At 39.3% G+C, this 18878-nt stretch overlaps 1 protein-coding gene across 1 annotated transcript in view; it reads left to right on the forward strand.

Annotated features, from left to right (window-relative positions):
* Window positions 1-1063: 1063 nt before the first annotated feature.
* The window catches only part of LOC133628730 (aldehyde dehydrogenase 1A1-like), a 28438-nt gene continuing 10623 nt past the window's right edge, over window positions 1064-18878 (forward strand). Inside the window, exons 1-6 of the mRNA XM_062017491.1 lie at window positions 1064-1227; window positions 10267-10371; window positions 12825-12965; window positions 13816-13945; window positions 14698-14759; window positions 16756-16884. Of these exons, the coding sequence (XP_061873475.1) occupies window positions 1138-1227; window positions 10267-10371; window positions 12825-12965; window positions 13816-13945; window positions 14698-14759; window positions 16756-16884 (657 nt within the window). The 5' untranslated portion in view covers window positions 1064-1137. The remainder of the gene's footprint in view (window positions 1228-10266; window positions 10372-12824; window positions 12966-13815; window positions 13946-14697; window positions 14760-16755; window positions 16885-18878) is intronic.

Below are 18878 nucleotides of genomic sequence, written 5' to 3' on the forward strand. Positions count from 1 at the left end.
AATGGTAGTTAAAGCGTGCTCTTTAGTTCAGAATGTATAAGTAGTCTCAGAGACCAAACTGGGACTATTTCTATGGCTCATATCCATTCTGCATCTAACAGAAGCTTAGCAGGTAAAACAAGTGCCAATTCGCTCACAGTTTGTTTGGCAATACCATTCACGAGAAAAGGTAGAACTTAATGAAGAGAAGAGCTTCTTTGCCACATTAAATGATTTGTCAGTAACAGAGTTACTTTGCTCATGAATAATCAGAACTGGAAATACATGCATCAGTGGGTAGAAAAGTAGAAAAGTCTTGGTAGAAAAGTCTTGTCTATTAAATAGTTTGTTTCCAAAGGCAAAAAAATAGATTTTCCAAAGGGCACTGTAGAAAAAAATATCGTCCTTAAAGCTGTGATGTTTTCTGGAAGCAAACAACAAGCTTTTGTTTGGTTCTAGCCACAGATTCTTTTTTTCTGTATCAATCAGAAAGTATGTCAATCAGTAAGTGTCCCACCTTCACATTTCTTGTAAATTATGTGAAGCATTTTTTTGCTTTTGTATCACCATAGACATCCCTTATCTCACTTATCATCATAGACATCCCTTATCTACAAAACAGGTATTAATTACAGCAATTATAATGTACTCTGCACATAGTAAAGCATAATATGTGATGGATTGCTGTTTAGTGAATGCTTTCCAGTTCTGGGAATTATTCTCATCAACAGTCCAATGAGAAGGGCTTAGCCTGTTTCCAGAGCTAACCAGTCTGTCTTTATCTCCAGGACTGCCTTCAAGTACGCGAAGAACTTTGCTTGAAATCCAGGGACCTGCCCGCTGAGAGAAACCCATTTTACAGGTAAGACAAACAGGCCTTAAACTGTGACTGTTTCAGCAGCATTTGCTTCTTCGAGGTCTCAGCTCAGTGAAAAGGCTGTTGCTTTCAGTCTTCAGAATAAGTAGTGTCATTTTCTCTTTGCAGTGAACTCTTCCATCCAATCATATCCCTGTATGCAAATATACCATAGCTGGTACAGATAAAAAAGCACAAATAAAGCTAAGAGCTCAGTCAGGGCAAAAATCGCTGCACTTCCCTTATATCTCATTTCACCTGGAACTTCATTAGGAAACTCCTCAAACTCCTCAACTGAAAATATGAAGAAGCAAGGTTCAGACGGCAATTCTGCTCCAGTTTTGCCAGCGCTGCCAGAACCACTCAAAGATCTGAAAATAAAGTACACCAAGGTTAGTAGCACTTGTGTTTCTTAATTTTCTTATGCCTTCATCTGAGACGGGAGGTTGGGCTCATTTTAATCTTACATAAACCACAGAAGGAACCGTAAATCAGTGCTTAAAGTGTTTATTCTAACCCTTTTCTTAGACACTTATTAGCAACTAATGTTCAGTGATCCTTTTCACCAAAGTGTTTCAGGAAGTGTGCAAGTGTTACAGAATCATTTCACGTTTCACTTGCAGGGCGTGTTTTTTTTTCTGCTGGAACAAGCTGTCTGCAGTGATAAGGTTCACAGAAAGAACAAAGGAAGCAAAGAGGGAAAAGTTTCTTTTATTATACTGCATTTCAGAACAGCAAGAACAAATTAAAATTTTAAGATATTATATTGTATTACAATCACATTTAAATAATTGTACCAAATAAGCTTATGTGGAAAGGGATGTGTGAAAACGAAACTAAACTAAGATTCGTTCCCTCACAGATTTCTCTTAGAGATGATGAATCTGTTTTCAGCTTACATAAGTAACCAGCAATGAAACAAAGTCTACAATCACTAGTTACTGTATGTTACCATAAACTTTTTGTAGCTGAAAATTCTTTCCATGTGCAGTTAGAAATACATGGATGAAAAAGGTCTAAATTCACGGAAAACGTGTGTTTCTTTTGCGTTGACAATCAACACCATTTCCTTAAAAACTGTCTGTAAACTGTAATTTTACAGAAATACAATGCACATGTTTGCAAAGTGTATAGCTACAAGATATCAAATCCAAAACACTCTTGCAGAGCCTTGATTTCTCCAATGCTTTCCTTCTGTCTTTATACATCAGACAGGATCCTCTGAAAGCCACAACAGTGTACTGAGGGACAGAGAGATGGCGTAACAAAAATGTCACCCTATATTCAGCAGTCACCCCACGGTTTAATAAAGCCGTTGGACTGTTGTCTTCTTACTTATCCTGTTCCTCTGCTGTCTCACACAAGACAGAATGTGAGGTGTGGGATTATTTTGACTAGTTCTGTTGGAGGAACCAAGGTGAGGGAAAGATTAATTACTGCTGATGTATTAATTTTTCAGCTCTGGAAAATCAGTTTTCTCCTTTTCTATCATGACATAATAGAAAATAATATCAACAGCCATCACACAAGGGCCTGAAAAAAGAACACTCCTCTTTACCTAATGCTCTGTTCTGTATGTGAGTGCTCATTTGAGGCTTTTTAGAGAGATCATTTAAAGAAATATTTGCACATGTCTATGGACCTATACATTGGTATAGCTACATTTTATATTTTGCCTTTCACATGTAGTATAAAACTAAGCACTCTTCAATGAACTGGAATTTTAAAAATTAAATTGAATGTAGTTTAAACAGTTAAATTGGCTTGGATGTTGAACTATACAGTAATCTTGAATTACTTTCATATCTAAACCTCTAAAGGTATTCCAGTGAACTGGATGAATGTTGATAGCTGTCTAAAAATGTACTAATAAATGTTTTACTGAGTCAACACTGAGGAAGTAAAGAATGATTGTTTGTTAAATTATTTAAGTTGTGATGCTTTCACATGTCCCTGTCGGGCTCTTTTAATCAGAGAAACTCAGATTAGTTAATCATTAGGTTGTCAAATTACATGACGAGGAGAAAACTGTAGCACACTGCCCCACTAAGGTCCATAGGGAATATCAGAAAGTGAGAAAGGGTAATCCACTTAGAGTGAAGAAATGCTGTAGATGAGTATCACATATGTTGCAATCATTAGCTTAGCTTCACAAAGAAAGATGAGGGCTAATACCACAAAAATGTGAATAGAGTACCTGGGAAAATGGAATCAGCTATAAAACTACTATAAGAACATATTCTATTTAAGATCAGATGACTTTGTAGATATAATGCCACTAAATTACAAGCAAAAAAGTTCTTAAAAATAGTTAATAAAAATAGTATGGTCTCTGTTTATTAGTTCAATAAAGCAGTAAAACCTAATTCCTATATCAATAATAACATAGATTTGGGGAACTGAGGGGGTTGAAGGGGAGAGAAACCCACATGAAATATTAGCCAAATATCAATTTCTTGTAAGGAAAAACCTGGGGGGAGAGGGGAAGAGGTATTTAACAGCAGATCTTCTATATTGATCTGCTTATTTAAAGCTTACCATTTTAATCTTTGGTAGTTCCTTAAGTAACTTCAGATATTTCAATAGTATTGCTTAAAGAATACAATGAAAATCCACGATATATTTTGGAACTAGTAAATTAAAACTTGTATCACTTGAAATGAGGTCCCTTAGACACAAATCTATTCCAGGTACAGAACTGACTGTAAGATTTACTGCCATCATCAAACTCAAGAATACCTGAATGTCTCTCACAATCTAGAAGAGGGAGTGTGAATAGAGGCCAATGATTTTTTAGCACTGTTCATCACCCCGAGTGATGCTGAATTGCTTCTACCCTGCAGGAATTCAGCTGCAACTCTCGTGTCTCTTCACTGTCCTGGCATCTAAAAATTTCTGGTAGTGTGATTCCCTGGTTTACTGTCTGCATTAGAAAGATTATGAAACAGGCAGCTGGGCTCATTTGTAGAGAGTTATCAGGAAAAGCTTCATCATAGTGAGAGTATTAAGCTGTCTGAGGGCAGTTTTATGGTGGGCAGCAGTTATACTTTTTCTTGTAGTGTAACTTTAGAAGAGCCTCTACTGTCTAGAAAAGATAGCTATGATATTTCACTCCACATGTAGAAGACTGCTCTTAATAACTACCTTTGGGATAGCCTACATTTTAGCCAGTTCTGTTCCTTCTCTTGACTATGTCTCTGTAGTATGGATTATAACTTGTAACAATAGTGAATTAAATAAAAACGATTCCCTGATGAATAATAAGTTTACAGACAAATGTCAAATATGGGATCATGTGTAGGATCTTTGCAACATCAGAAATGCAGTACTTTAATCTCTAAACTGTACTTTTAAGTAACTTTTGTATCAGCACTGAGGCCTTAATCCCTGTGCAGACTTTGCACAATGTTGAACCCACATAAACGGAATCCTTATTCTAAGGAAGATGCAGCAATAAGTTATGGTCCATAAGGTGATGACAACTAATGTAGAGCCATAAAAATTTATTTCAGTAGAGCTATGGTGTAGTCCACCTGAGGCAAAGCTGTCTAGAGTCCAATACCTTCTTTCCTCATGCAGCACAGACACAAATACAGACACTTCCCATCTAGCAGATATTCTATGAAATGAACTCATAGTCCTTTCAAAATGCTCAAGGACTGAAGCGAAAAAAAACCCCTTGGATAAGAGTAGGTCTTGTCTCCCCGTTCTCTGCTCAAGTCATTTGAGTGATCAAATCAACTAACAATCAAATAACAACAACTAACAACAAGTACTTTAGTTGTGCAGGTGACTTCAGCCCCAACAGTGAGAGATTTCAGAGTATCTGAATGGAAATCAATCATTTCAGAGAATCAAGATTTTCCTGACATTGACACTGAGAAATATAGCCAGTCAGAGGGCTTTCAACTACAATAGCCTATTGACTGGGCACTATTTCAAATGCTAACTTTAGTACTGTACGGTCTCATCTACAAGAAATGTGTATTTCCAGGTCTGGTGCAAAAAAAGTCTGGAAGTCAATTCCTTAGTTTTTTAAATAAAACTCATTTTCTCTCTTATAAATATCAGTGAACTTACCTTTGCAAGATACTTACAACAGCATTTCTAATTCCTTCAAAAATAAATATGCAGCCCTAACCCTCATGGGCCCCAGTCAGTGATCACAGACAACACTCTGCACAGCAGGTGCAACAGAAACTAGATGTTTTGCATTTATGTCTGAAAAATCAGCACTAAACCAAATCTAAGCTGCCAGAGGATTTCTGATTGACAGACAAAGCACCGTAACCTATTGCAAGATGATAGCAAGTGTTTGCTTTCAATAGGACAGGGGTCCAGAGCATCTTGTTGGCTGGTAATTCAATGTCGCCCGGATTTAGAAACCCACAAACTGTTTGCTTGCAACACATACTCCACAGCATTAAGCATGCTTAGGAGTGCAGTTGCCTGCAATGTCTGGCACACTGCTTACCTTGAAAGTTGTGGCTTTTTCCTTCTCTTTCCTGTCTTTCATACCTGCATGTACAAGACTCCTATCTAGCTTATGAAGGACACCTGGATAGTTTGATTTATATAACCCTGATAAAATGTTGACATATATTTAATATAACAAATATAACTTTTAAGTGGGAATGGTATTAGAAACATTAATAAGAAAGATATTCTAGACTAAAGTTATGGATAATATTTTTTGGTTCAATAAATGTAGTATTTAAACAAATGCTTCAAAAACTTCCAAAAGCGGTATGTTTTACTACTATTTGTTTCACAGACAGATATGAATTTGGCATACTGTAACATCATGACAGTGTTATGTCAATATTTACCTTTTACTTTGTCCATTTTCTTGGCAATGTATCTAGTTACTAAAGAAGGCTTTTTTCATATTAACCATTTAACTACTTGCATTGTCCTTTCACAATAGTTAGACTTCTGTGTGCATATTTCCATAGCTTCACCACTTTTATGAAATCTCAAGGGACTTATATCTCTGTTTCCCTGGCAATTGTTGGCAACTCAAGAGTCTGATGGTCAGTCATGTGGCTGCAGGAAGCAATGACACCATATATGCTGTCCACATGGAAACGAGCTGAAAAATACAGGAATGTATGGATAGCAAGTTGTTAACATATTCATTAAGAGGTAATTTTTGGGTTGACCCTGATAGTTATTAACAAACTCTTCACCAACTGTCAACAACTACTCCTATAGCCAGCACAGACAATTTCAATACTATGCAAAAAATCGGTTCCTGGAAAACTGTCAAGGTTTTCATTACATATGTGGTTGTGGTGGCAAGGTCGAAATCCCAGCCCTTTGTGGCAAAAAGCAATTATCCTGCAGTTTTAGTGTCCTGACTTAGTCCTGCTCTGAGTCAACCACCTTTTGCTTTGATTTGCCTGCCCAAAAGTATTTTCTAATTTTCTATTTAAATGCTCCAGCTCCTCTGATCAGAAACGGCAGGTTCCTTACTTTAATAGAGAGGAAATGGGAACCTCATCTTTTCTGCTACCCATTAGGTCTCACAACTAAAGGTCTCACTTTCACTCAGGTGAGCAAAGTTAGGTCAGGTTTCACCACCCTAAAGGCAGGCGTGGTTTGAGCACAAAGCATATGCTACAGTCAGAGCCTGCCATGGTCTTGATGGTGAGTATGATCAAGGTCTCATACACATGGCAGCGATGCAGCTGTAACTGAACATTTGTCATTATTTATTCCCCCAGAAAAGGGCCTCAGATTGAACCTCAGGTTAATATACAACAAAAGACTATGGATCGTAAAAGTTCAGTATATTGTCAGTGCTCGCCTTGCTTTATTTAGGTATTTAGTGCATGGTTCACCTTGTGTTATTTAGGTATTGTTCTAAGTGCACCATCAATGTTGCAAGCAAGTATTTATGATATTTGTTCCAGCAGTACCCAATGGGCTTTCAACCAGTGTAAAAGTTTGATCATTGAGTACAGACTCGGTTCCTAATTTTATTAAAGAAACTTTGGGTGTCATTTTCGTTGCTGATTGAGCTGTTACGACTAACCTTGGTGGAGGCCAGCTGCTGTACATTTGTTCTTTTATGCTTCTTAATTGCTGGCTGTAGGTTTAGCACTGTGTGCGAAGTTGGAAATGGATATTAAATAGATATTAAAGAAAAAGACAGGCTAATCTAGCAAGATTGAGGAAATCACAATTTTAGCTTCTTTTCTCGGTTTTAAGGTCAGACTTTTTGCAGTTCCTGCCAGGTGAAAGTCAGGATAAAAAAGTTAAATCAGTGATGCATGTTGGCCTGGTGGTTTAGCCCGATGTCCACCAAGTCATAAAATCACTCTCCCTCCTAAACTGGACTGTACAAGAGATAGAGAAATACAACAACCAGCTTGTGAGTTAAGGACGGAGAGATCACTCCACAATTAGCGTCATGGCCAAACCAGACTCAACATAAGGAGAAAAAGGTTTGATTTATTAAAGGAACCATAAAAGGAGGGAGATGGGAAATAGAACTGAATCTTAAAAACATCTCCCCCACCCCTCCTTCTTCCCAAGACTCCACTTCCTTCCCCTCCAGTGATGCAAGGGATGAGAGATGGGTGTTGCAGTCAGTTGGACTCTCCTGCTGCTTCTTCCCAGGGAGAGGCCTCCTCACACTTCCCAGTGACATAATGTGGGGTCCCTCCCCATGGGAGAAAGTCGCTCACAAACTTCTCCTTCCCACAGGCTGCAGCTCCTCACAAACTGCTCCAGATTGGGGCTTCCCATAGGGGCAGCTCCTCACACCCTGCCCCAACGTGGGTCACCCACTGGGAGAACAGTCCTTCAGGGACAGACTGCTCCAGCCCGAGTCCCTCACAGGGTCACAAGTCCTGACAGCAAACCTGCTCTGGCCTGGGCTCCTCTCTCCCCACAGACTCCCAGGTCCTGCCAGAAACTTACTCCAGTGTGGGCTTCCCACAAAGTCACATCCGGCAGGCATCCAGCCACTTTGTCATGGGTCCTCCATGGGCTATGAGTGGGTCTCTGCTCCCCGGTGGCCTCCATGAACTGCAGGGGGACAACCTTCTTCACCATGGTCCTCATCTAATATGACAGGGGACTCTTTCCTTCAAGGCCTAAGCACTCTCCTCCCCCTCCTTCTCCACTGACCTTGGTGTCTGCGGAGATGTTTTCACCTTCTCTCTCCCTCTTACTGCTCAGTCCTGCAACTGTGCAACAACTTCTCCTTCTCAAATACGATATTCACAGAGGCGCTACCTCCGTCACTAATTGGCCAGGTCTGGATCAGGTGCAGTGACCAGCTTAGAATTCACTGGCCCTCACCCTGTGAGCTACAGGGGAAGCTTCTGGCAACTCTTTGTTTAAAGAAGCCCCCTCCCTACCAAAAAATATGGCCCAGGCAAAACCACTACACCTGGTTTGCTGGCATATGAATGTTCCAAACGAAGGCAACAGGTCAGTGAAAGAGCTCAGATGATTTCCCTACTGAGAGAAATCAGTATAGAAACATAACAGAGATAACCAAGGTGGGGATGAAATATGAAAACTATCTAAATGGATACAAGTAATATTAATTTCCTGCAATATCCCTTGCAGGACAAACAAGAGTCAGACGTGAATAAAAGGAATGTGTTTGCATTTTGTAATTTGATAAACAGAAGAGAGTCACGCTGATTATAAGGCTGTGGCAGCTAAAGCTGTTGTCCAAACTTTGTCTCATCAAAGCTGGAAGTCATACAAGGCAAGTAGCTTCACCCTTGAAGAGCAGGAACCGCAGCATGTGCTGAAGACCAGAGAGCTTTGAATTTGTAGTTTTGCCAAGAAATTTTCAGGTATGGAGGGGATTGAAATAGAGCCCTCATATCATCTGTAATCCTGCTGAGACATGAGAACATATATACTGTCTGCACCCACATTTGCTCTCTGTTTGTATGCTTCTAGCCACATGCTGAGTGGAGGATTACAGTACTGCAGCACAACCCTGCTTCCTGCACCCACAGTGTAACCCCTGGGCAATAACAATATTGTGATGTGAAAATGAGTTGGTCTGGAAACGGTTGAGTCTGGAAGGCTAGTCCACCTTTCTTTATACGGTTAGGACAGACAGGAAAACATCAAAATTCTTCTCTGCTATTTCATCCTTAAAGTAGTTAAAGTTGGTTTTTTTCAAGGCAGTACTTAGGTATGAGAGAGGACTTTTCTCCTAATATGTGCTGCTAAGCATGTTTTGAAGAGAGTGTCTCTGGGAATTACATCAGCTACCACCAACAAGGACACTCCAGCTTTTCTCTAAGCTTGCTAAACAGTGTACTTTTGGTGAACATGTCACAGAATCACAGAACCTTAAGGACTGGAAGGGATCTCAAAAGATGATGTAGTCCAACTGCCCTGCCAGAGCAGGACCACCTAGGGTTGGTCACGCAGGAACTCGTCCAGGTGGGTTTAGAATCTGTCCAGAGAAGGAGACTCCACAACTCATTTGGGCAGCCTGTTCCAGTGCCCCGTCACTCTCACAGTAAAGACGTTTTTCCTTACATTTCTCTGGAAGCCATGTCAGTCATTTCCTCTAGATTCATGATTCATGTCTTTACTTAGTGGAGTAAGTTCTGCTTTTTCTGTAAAACATCAAGAGGATTATGTTTCTGCTTTTAAATCTAGATCATGATCACACTCAATGAAGCAACAATTCACAAAGCCAAAGGAGTTCAGCAAAAAATAAAAGACCTCTTCCCTAATTTCTAGCTATTTTTTCTTCCATAGCATGACAACCAAGATGTATACTTGCTTGCTCTTTATTTAAATCGTTATCTTCCATTCAGTTGACTGTGATGGGCTTTCTTCCGCCTTTAAATTCCAAAAGCTGTACAATTGGCTATTTTCTGTTGGGATTTTCCATTTTGGCAGGGGAGGATGAAGAGAAATCAAGGGAACGCAAAATCAAGTAGAGTTCTTGAGGATACACCTCCAAGATGTACTCTCCACACTAAACCCAATGAAAGGTTTTCTTTCTGTCAGCGCACGTAACAGAAAGGTCATCTGTCGTTAACAACCCTGGGAGCATGGGAAACCCAGGTAGTTTTAGGTAGGTCATTTAGGGCCGTTTTTCCCTTGTGCATCGCAAACTCCAGTTTCAGAGAGGAAGGACCTCTTCGTGATAGTATGTTTTTATGATAGGAAACAAAGGGAAAATACCACGTAGAGAGAGGAAGTTTGCCTCTCCAAAGGAAGGTAGTTCTATAAAGTTGTTATTGGTAAAATATACATGTGATTCCATATCTCTTCAGAATAACATAGAAAGAGATATTTTAATATAAGTACAATCACACTACAGTCAGCTGTGAAAGATGTATGTATTGATGTATTTATCAGAAAGATATGTATATCGGACAACAGCTGTGTATTTACATGTTGTTAATATTGCTGTGCTATTCTGTTGACTGCAGATATTTATAAACAATGAGTGGCATGACTCAAACAGTGGTAAGAAATTTGGAGTCTTTAACCCAGCAAATGAGGAGAAAATCTGTGAGGTTGAAGAAGGCGACAAGGTAGGGTATTGTTTTTTGCTCTTAACCCTAGCGTTAAATTTAATCCTGTGTCTTAATAGTAGGAAGGCAAGCATTCTTCTGTGCTGGTGTAAAACACAACCTCAGAAACGGACCTACCTCGTGCCATACAACTTTTCCTGCAAACATAAATCTTAGCTTTCTTACTAAGCCTGATAATTTCTTGTAAACAAATACTGAAAACCATTTTACTCTCAGAATCTTGCTCATATGAAGAAAATTCTGATTTCTGGGTTGTTTTATTTTTAAGAACATTGATTTTAATCTTCAACCAGTGACATCTAAAAATGTAATTGGGGGATTTGGTTTTTTTTTTCCTGAGTCTTCCTCACACAGTGCTGTAATGTGTTCATTGCACAAATAAACAAGGTGCTTTGTTAAGAATAACATGAAGTGGACAAATACTGGTATTCTCCCACAGAGATTCTGAGATAATGACCATTACCATCAGCATCTTATGGCTCTGAGTGTGTCTTCTCAGGACTTCCCCCTTCAGATATCTGGCTTTGAGAAAAATGTGTTGGAACACAGTCCTACACATGCTCTGAACCCCAGGGGACCCTATCAAATAGACACCAATTCCACCAAAGCTTCTTTCCCTGTGGCGTGTTGAATTGATGAATTTCAACAGAGGACTGAACAGGTTGTTGACACCTGCAAACAACTACTTTTTTGTATTTACGAGGTTCCTTATAGGAAAGTTACAGAAAGGTGCCATGCAGTAAAAGACATAATGAAAACCTAAGTCCTCCAATAAGCAGCGCTATATTTTGGTTACGTATTTTTCTGCTGAAAAGGATTTGCTTAGTCCTCTCATAGAGTTTAAATTCAAGTTATCAAGTAGGTGAGGTAGTTTCTTAACTATAACAGACAATGTTCCTTAAACAGTTTTTAAACTGATGCCCAAATAAATATTTTTTATAAACTCACAGAAAATAAGTATAAGAAAGTGTTCCATTTCCAATTCATAGGCACACAAAAGTGATGACTGTGGCTGAAAATCATAGAACCGTAGAATCAGACTGTTAGGGGTTGGAAGGGACCTTTAGACATCATCTGGTCCAGCCCCCCTGCAGAAGCAGGCCCACCTAGATCAGGTCACATAGGAATGTGTCCAGGCAGAGATGGCTAAGTCTGCATCAATCCAGCTTTTGACAATTTCATCTGTCTAACCTTGAGTTTTTCAAATGCCTTGGTTTTGCTTTTGTTAGCTCAGAGGTACCTGTAGCTCACCATTACTGAGGTTATTTCAGACTCTTTTTGTCCTCAGACAAAGAATTTCATAAGTATGCTGTTAACTTCTGAACCACATCCCGCTAGGACCATGCATGCCTTTGATGTAAAATGCTACTTTTACTGCTTCTCTGGTCAGTGTCTAAAAACCAAATTTACTGCAAACCAGGCTGGCCTGATATTTGATCATCCTCAAATTAAATTATTCATGACCCGAAAGTGTTCACTTACCATTCAGAATTCCTGCAGTTTCTGTTCCTTACGAGCTACCTAACAACTCATTAAATAAAGAGATAATGCTGGACACACAGATTTGCTTTCTCTCCAACAGTTTTGCAGACTAATGTGCAATGACAACTGCTATTAACTAAATTGCCAAATGAAATGTACAAATCTAGTAAACTGAGCACTCATTGTGAACCTACTATTCTAGAGTCCAGTCTTTAGATAATGAGCCAAGAGATTTTAGGAATTTAATTTGTGCATACAAAGGCTTGACAAAGGGCTGTACACTGCCTTGCCGTGGTATTTCAAGAAAACACGTGGAGATTACAAAGCACAGACACGTATGTGGGTGGGAACTGTTTTCCTTTCAGATTGATGGCTCTTTGAAAATACATTTGTTAATCCTAAAGGCCGCTAGTAATAATAAAGCAGCTCTACAAATGGTCAGTGGGATGTAAGCAAGTGTGCTTTGGTCAAAAAGTCTAGACCAGCTCTGGAAGGCGTTGTCAGTCTTTACACTTACAGCACAGATTTATGAACCCAAATTTAATTTCATACACTTGATGAACGTCTTCTTTTCTTACTTTCCATTCACAGCCTTAGAAATCCTTGCTGTCTTTTCCCAAACCTCCTAAAAAAACCTTTGGGAAGCTGTGTGGGCCTCCTGCCTAGTAGGTCTGTGCTGGGTTTTCTAAGCCACTTACCCACGCTATTCATGGCTTTTAAAACTTAGTTGTTGGCTAATCGAGTTCAGTTAAAGAATCAAGATCTGGGTCACAGGTTGAAGAATTGACTTTGGTGCTGGATCAGTCAACTTTGCTGACCTAGACAATCTTGAAAACTACTGTACTAGTTTGGATTGCATTGGGGTTGGTGTCTCTTCTTTATCTCGCAAATCACCTTGCATGTTTAACAACTATCATGATTGACGATCCTACCAGTTATTGATTTGAAAAGTTTCTCTGTTTCTTCCACAGGCAGATGTAGACAAGGCTGTTAAAGCGGCTAGAAAAGCTTTTGAGCTTGGGTCGCCCTGGCGTACAATGGATGCTTCAGAGAGAGGAAGGCTCTTGAATAAACTTGCTGATTTAGTTGAAAGAGATCGGCTGATTTTAGCTGTGAGTATAATACATGAACTAAACAACAGGGAAAAAACTATAGGTTTCTATTTTTATAATGTGTATTTTAAACAGGATTGTTCACAAATTTGAAGGTCCTAAGTATCTCTATGAGAAAAAAAATCTAGCGATGTCAAGAAGATGTTAACAATATTTAAGAACTGCACATAGTATTTAAATAGATATCCCAACAATCAGAGGTAATGAAATGGCATTAATACAAACCACATTCCCTAGGTTTGGCTGGAAATCGGCCCTATTTAGTGCTGCTGTCTCTGTGGGATCATTAAAGCACTGTGAGTGGAACAGATCGGTCATCTAAAAAGTTATAATGTTCAATACTTGTTAATTATTATCTACAGGTTTATATCATGGAGTCTTCTTCCTCACATAAGTTGCTCATCATGTACCTATTCAACAATTAGAAGCTTGTTCCTTTATAATTAAATAGCATAGGATCCTAAGATAACATGACATTTATTTCCAGGAAGCAACTGCCTACCTTGCTGGTCAGTGCAAATAGACTGAGAGAGGCCACTCATTTCATTTTCCTCAGTTATTTGCATAGATTCCTAGTGATCTTTTCATCTATACTTGCAAAACGGTGCAACTGAGAAATGTGGGCATTTTTTTTGTTTTGGAACACCACAGCTTACTGTAAATAAACAATTGGGAACCTCTCGCATTTGTAAATTGCTACCTTAGAGTTTTCAAATTTAACTATCCTTCTAAATAGTTGTTTGAAAGCAGAAAACCTATGAACTGAACAACCAAAAGCTGAACGACAGCGTGTAAGCATGGAGCCAATACCAATATTTGATATTGACTTTGTAATTGTTGTTGTCTGCAGACAATGGAAGCTATTGATGGTGGGAAACTCTTTTCCACTGCCTACCTGATGGATTTAGGTGCCTGTCTCAAAACACTACGCTACTGTGCAGGCTGGGCTGATAAAATCCATGGGCGTACCATTCCAATGGGTGAGTAGTTTAGAGATTAAAATGGTACAGAACTGAACCCACTGTGTTCTGTAAACTACTGTCTTATTCTAGCAGGGTATAGTTTATGCAATGGCACAGTGATGAAAGCCAGGAATTTGCTTGTTAAAGCTAAAATGAGGAAATACTCTTTTATTTTGCTGAAATTTCACACTATTCCCTCTGTGGAATACTATTTCTAGCTTTCTTCTCTCAGAAGGACAAAGAAAAGAATGGTAATAAAGAAGGAATTAAGGAAAACTAGAGTGATAAATGCTTCTAACTTTTATGCATCACGTATTCCTCTATATGAGGCTTAACATAGCATGTGTGGAATCAAAGAGAATTTTATACTTAACGGATTTCATTTAAGCTCAGATTTAATATTAAAAAATGTCTGATCTGTAACTAGGATTGCAAGTAGCTTCTAAAAGGCATTAAAAAAAAAAGATAAAAGACAAAAGAATTGAGGAAAGCTTATTCGTCTGCTGCGCATATCATATTGAGAAGAAGGGTTATCACTGCAAAAACATAGACAGACTGGCAGAATCAAACCTTGGAGCTATGAAGAAAACAGATATTGAATCCAGATGTAGGTTACGATTGATTTTTTACATAGTTAATATTTTGGAATTACCATTTATAACTAAAATTGTGTCCAGTTAGGTTTCCTATCCAATTTTACGTTTCTCTAGATTTAACTGTTTCTCACAAATGTTTTACCTGCAGGTATAATCTATTTCTTCTTCCTCTAGATGGAAACTTTTTTACATTCACAAGACATGAGCCTATTGGAGTGTGTGGCCAAATTCTTCCTGTAAGTTGAAGCTATTTATGTAATGCATAAACAATCCTGTTATAAATGCAAATGTTTTTGCAGTTTTATCTCTGAATGTGTGTTTGTGAAACACTACCAACCAAAATACGTCAGGTTCTGAAAGGTAAAGGCTATTCTGAGCTGTTATCAAACTCTGAGCCATCGAATTCTTAATGAGTCAATCAGTCCTCAGAGAGCCTCATCTCTCTCCCCTCTGAATATGGAGGGGAAATAAATCTCAGAAGATTGACTTATGGATTACTTTGAACGAGAGAATTGTGTTTTGTTGGAATTGAAAAAATCAGAAATAAACAAGTAGGGGAAGGTAACCTTTGCAACTTACAAGCAATAAGATCTTTAACAGCTGTAACATCTGTTCTCCATACAGCATCCAGGCAGCTGGGTCGTTACTGATGGCTAGAGATCATGCAGCATGTTGGCAGTACGATAACAACACAAAGAATATGTCCAATAAACACAGTGATACTGAGGCATGTGTTCCCAAGCTCCTGCTCAGAGTCTCAGAATTCCCACTTCATTTTAAGTGAAGATTCCAAAGGCCTGTCTGAGTCTGAACTTCCAAAACTCTGAGGAAGTCCTCTTTTAAACTTGTTTGTGAGGTCTACACAGCTTCAATAGGTTGCTGTGAAAATCGTTGTACTCACTAGACACTCCTAATCCACCCACCTTGCACATGATAGGTGTGAGTAGCCTGTCCTGACCTGCTTGTCAGCTTACCAGACTCTGAAATAGTCAGCTTGTCTGTCAGGGTTGCTCAGATATATGAGTAGCACCTATGTTGCTGTTTCCTTCAGTGGAACTTGCAGATTTCTTATCTGTTTAGACCACTATGTTGATTCAGAGAGTACTACTGGAATACATTTGGATCCAGCCTCTAGGAGAGCTCCCGAACCTCTTGGTTTTCGTTCTCTGGGAGAACAAGATATTGCAAGTAAAACACACAGAGTCAAGATATGTTAAAGAACAAGAAACACTAGCTCTAGTCACTTCTAGATAAAACTTCACCCTGGAAGTATAAGCAGCTAGGACAAACACTGTGTTCCCTTATCTGGTGTTCAAGGACCTCCAAGTATATCTTCATATCCACTAAAATGTAAGAGCACCAAGCTGGATGTTTTTAAGTAAAAGCTTTGATCACTGTATGAATGCTGCAAAACACTTTTGCTAGCTCACCATTTTCATTTATCTTTCACTCAACATTGTTCCACTTTAATCTAGAAAACTCTGTAATCCATTCTTTTTTGCTATTTGTGCTTCAGTTACTTTTGGGAGTGGGGTGTGATTGAAATGAAATAGATACAGAACACTTGCGTGTGTACTCCTCCGAGCCCTTCTGACATAATAGATAACTGTTACCTACTTTTTTTCCCCCACTCTAGTAAAGATAAGGTGTACTGCATCTTTTGTAGTACTGAGACTCAGGAGTTCAGTACTCCCAAAACTATGAGAAATAGCTTCAAAACGGAAACGCATTCTTCCTCCAGCCACATTGCCCCTCATACAGCTGAAAGTGGAGTCCAAAGAAGTCAGCTGCTCTGCAATTTGGATGGACTGACCGCAATAGAGAGCTGCCAGTGAAGCTTCCAGGGAAGAGGGCAGGGCCCACAGTCATTGTTTTTACCTTGTCTCACTTAGCAAACTGAATTGATGGTGGATGTGATCATTTTAGACAACAAAACTCCCAATTTCACCACTAATCCAGCAACTTTCTGCAAGGCATTCTTAGAGGAGCACACTTATTGTCTACTGAGCTTTTAACTAAAACCATGCACCTCCTGGATTCACATACACTAAAATCACTGATCTTTGTATAACAGGGCTTGCCAGTTGTTTTTTTCAAAATATCTTCATTCTGAAAGGAGTTGAACAAAGAGTTCAGCCACCCAGTTGACAGTTTGTCTTATTATCATAGAAGAAGCAAAGGTATTTTGGCGATCTGTGAGAAATAGGAGACACCTTCTCATCTGTCTTTCAGTGGAACTTCCCATTGGTAATGTTCATCTGGAAGATAGCCCCTGCCCTTTGCTGTGGAAACACGGTGGTTGTCAAGCCAGCAGAGCAAACTCCACTGACTGCTCTTTACATGGGATCCTTAATTAAAGAGGTAAGTTGTCAACAACAGAGTTTTTTGCCCTTCTCAGAAATGTAAGAATATCGTGCATCTGAAATCTCACAGAGGAAACATAAGCCAGCCTGTCCTCTGCAAGTACTTCTTATTGCATGTTTAGCCTTGTAATGTGGAAACTAACTTTCTGTGAAGCAAATCCAGGGCAAAAGCTTGCATATCTTTCAGCCTAGTCCACACACATACACAAAAACCCCAACCACAATAGCAATTCAGTAAACTCCACTCCCTGGCAAACTGATTTGTATTACAAAACCCACAGTACCTATCAAAAGCAAAGGAGTCAAGAGCTGAGTACTCAGAGGTGGGTGGCAAAGACTCTATTAGCATAGGTATCACAGAAAAGGACCTCTTTGTACCGCCTGTTTTTTTTTTTTATTTAATTAAACTAACTTTTTGTCCAGCTGGGTTTATTATTAACAGGGAGCAATAAAATTGAACTGGTGGTTGGTGCCAAGCTTGTGAACTCTCTTCCCACAGAAACTGCTAGAACACTTTTAGTGCCACAATGTCTCCAAAGTTACTCCTACTCTAGTGCCCAGCCCAGCAAACACCCAAAGAACAGTTAAATAGTTTAGCTATCTTGCTCCTCCAAAAAATCAACAAAAGTCATCCAACGTGTTTGAAGTGTTGGCACCAATGTCAACAATCAGCAGCACAGTAACCTTGCAGAGTGTTAATAGAAATGACTTGGCACATTTTATTCTTCTGCTTCAAAACAATGATTCAGCAGAGCACACTGACTGGTTAATATTTCACAGAAACTGACTAGCAGGAAGGAGCCCGATCCTGTAATTATTGCATCATTTAGTAAATGCTATTAGATAACATAGGGGAGGAGGAATTGCTTTAAAAAAGCATATCATAACTTTGCAGGTACATCCAAAGTCCTTTTTCATGCTAAAAGAGATTTATTTCAGTGATAACACCCCTCTACTCTCTCCCGGTGAGACCTCATCTGGAGTACTGTATCCGGCTCCAGGCTCCCCAGCTCAAGAGGGATGGGGAACTTCTGAAGACCGTCCAGTGCAGGGCCATCAAGATGATCAGGGGACTGGAGCATCTTCCTTATGAAGAAAGGCTGTAGGAATTGGGGCTGTTTAGTCTAGAAAAGAGGACTCTGAGGGAGGATCTCACTAAGGTGAAGGAACACTGGAATGGGCTGCCCAGGGAGGTTGTAGAGTCTCCTTCTCTACAGGTTTTCAAAACATACCTGGATGAGTTCCTTATCTAGGTGAATCTGCTTGAGTAGGGGGGTTGGACTACCATTCCGTGAGTCTACGATAATATAGGAGATTAATCTTGTTGGTCTTTGAATTGTCTGCTTGCACTGCAAGGGCCATTTGGACCCCATAGTGCTTCACAAGTTGAAAGGAAATCCAAATATATGAGCATATCCATGGGAATTTGCCTGACAAGATATTCAAAGAAAAGTAAATTATTTTGCCTCTGAACAGAGTATAAATAATATGAAAGTACTGGGAAGCAATTGATTTGATTCAGCTCACAGGAAAAGATTCCTCTTAAATAGCAAATTTGCAAGATACTGTATCTCAGGTAGCCAGCTTTTTTCTTGCCTCTTTTGTGGTACAACACTCTCGTGTTGCCCACTCTCTACTTGCACCTCACATCCAGAGGAAGAAGCAAGGAGCTGGTACTATTTCAATCCTGTTTCTTAATAAACTTCTGCCTAAGTCGGCAAGTCATTCCTTAAATTCCATCTAGTGTGAGGTATAATGAGCACAAGTCATCAAGCCCACAGAATTATTTCAGTTAAACAGACTTAAAATTAATTAACCACTTTCTTTACACTGGGGGAGAAAAGAAAGCGTAAATGTGCTCCTTTGCAAGGGCATTGGAAAAGAACTAGAATAAAATGTTCTATTTAAGAAAAAAAAAAAAAAAAAGGCAGTTCAATGGACAGGGTAGGGAAAGACGATGTAAGTCCTGTGAAAATTAACACATGTGGGACT

The sequence above is a fragment of the Colius striatus genome, chromosome Z (genome assembly GCF_028858725.1).
Source record: "Colius striatus isolate bColStr4 chromosome Z, bColStr4.1.hap1, whole genome shotgun sequence".
Taxonomy (NCBI): domain Eukaryota; kingdom Metazoa; phylum Chordata; class Aves; order Coliiformes; family Coliidae; genus Colius; species Colius striatus.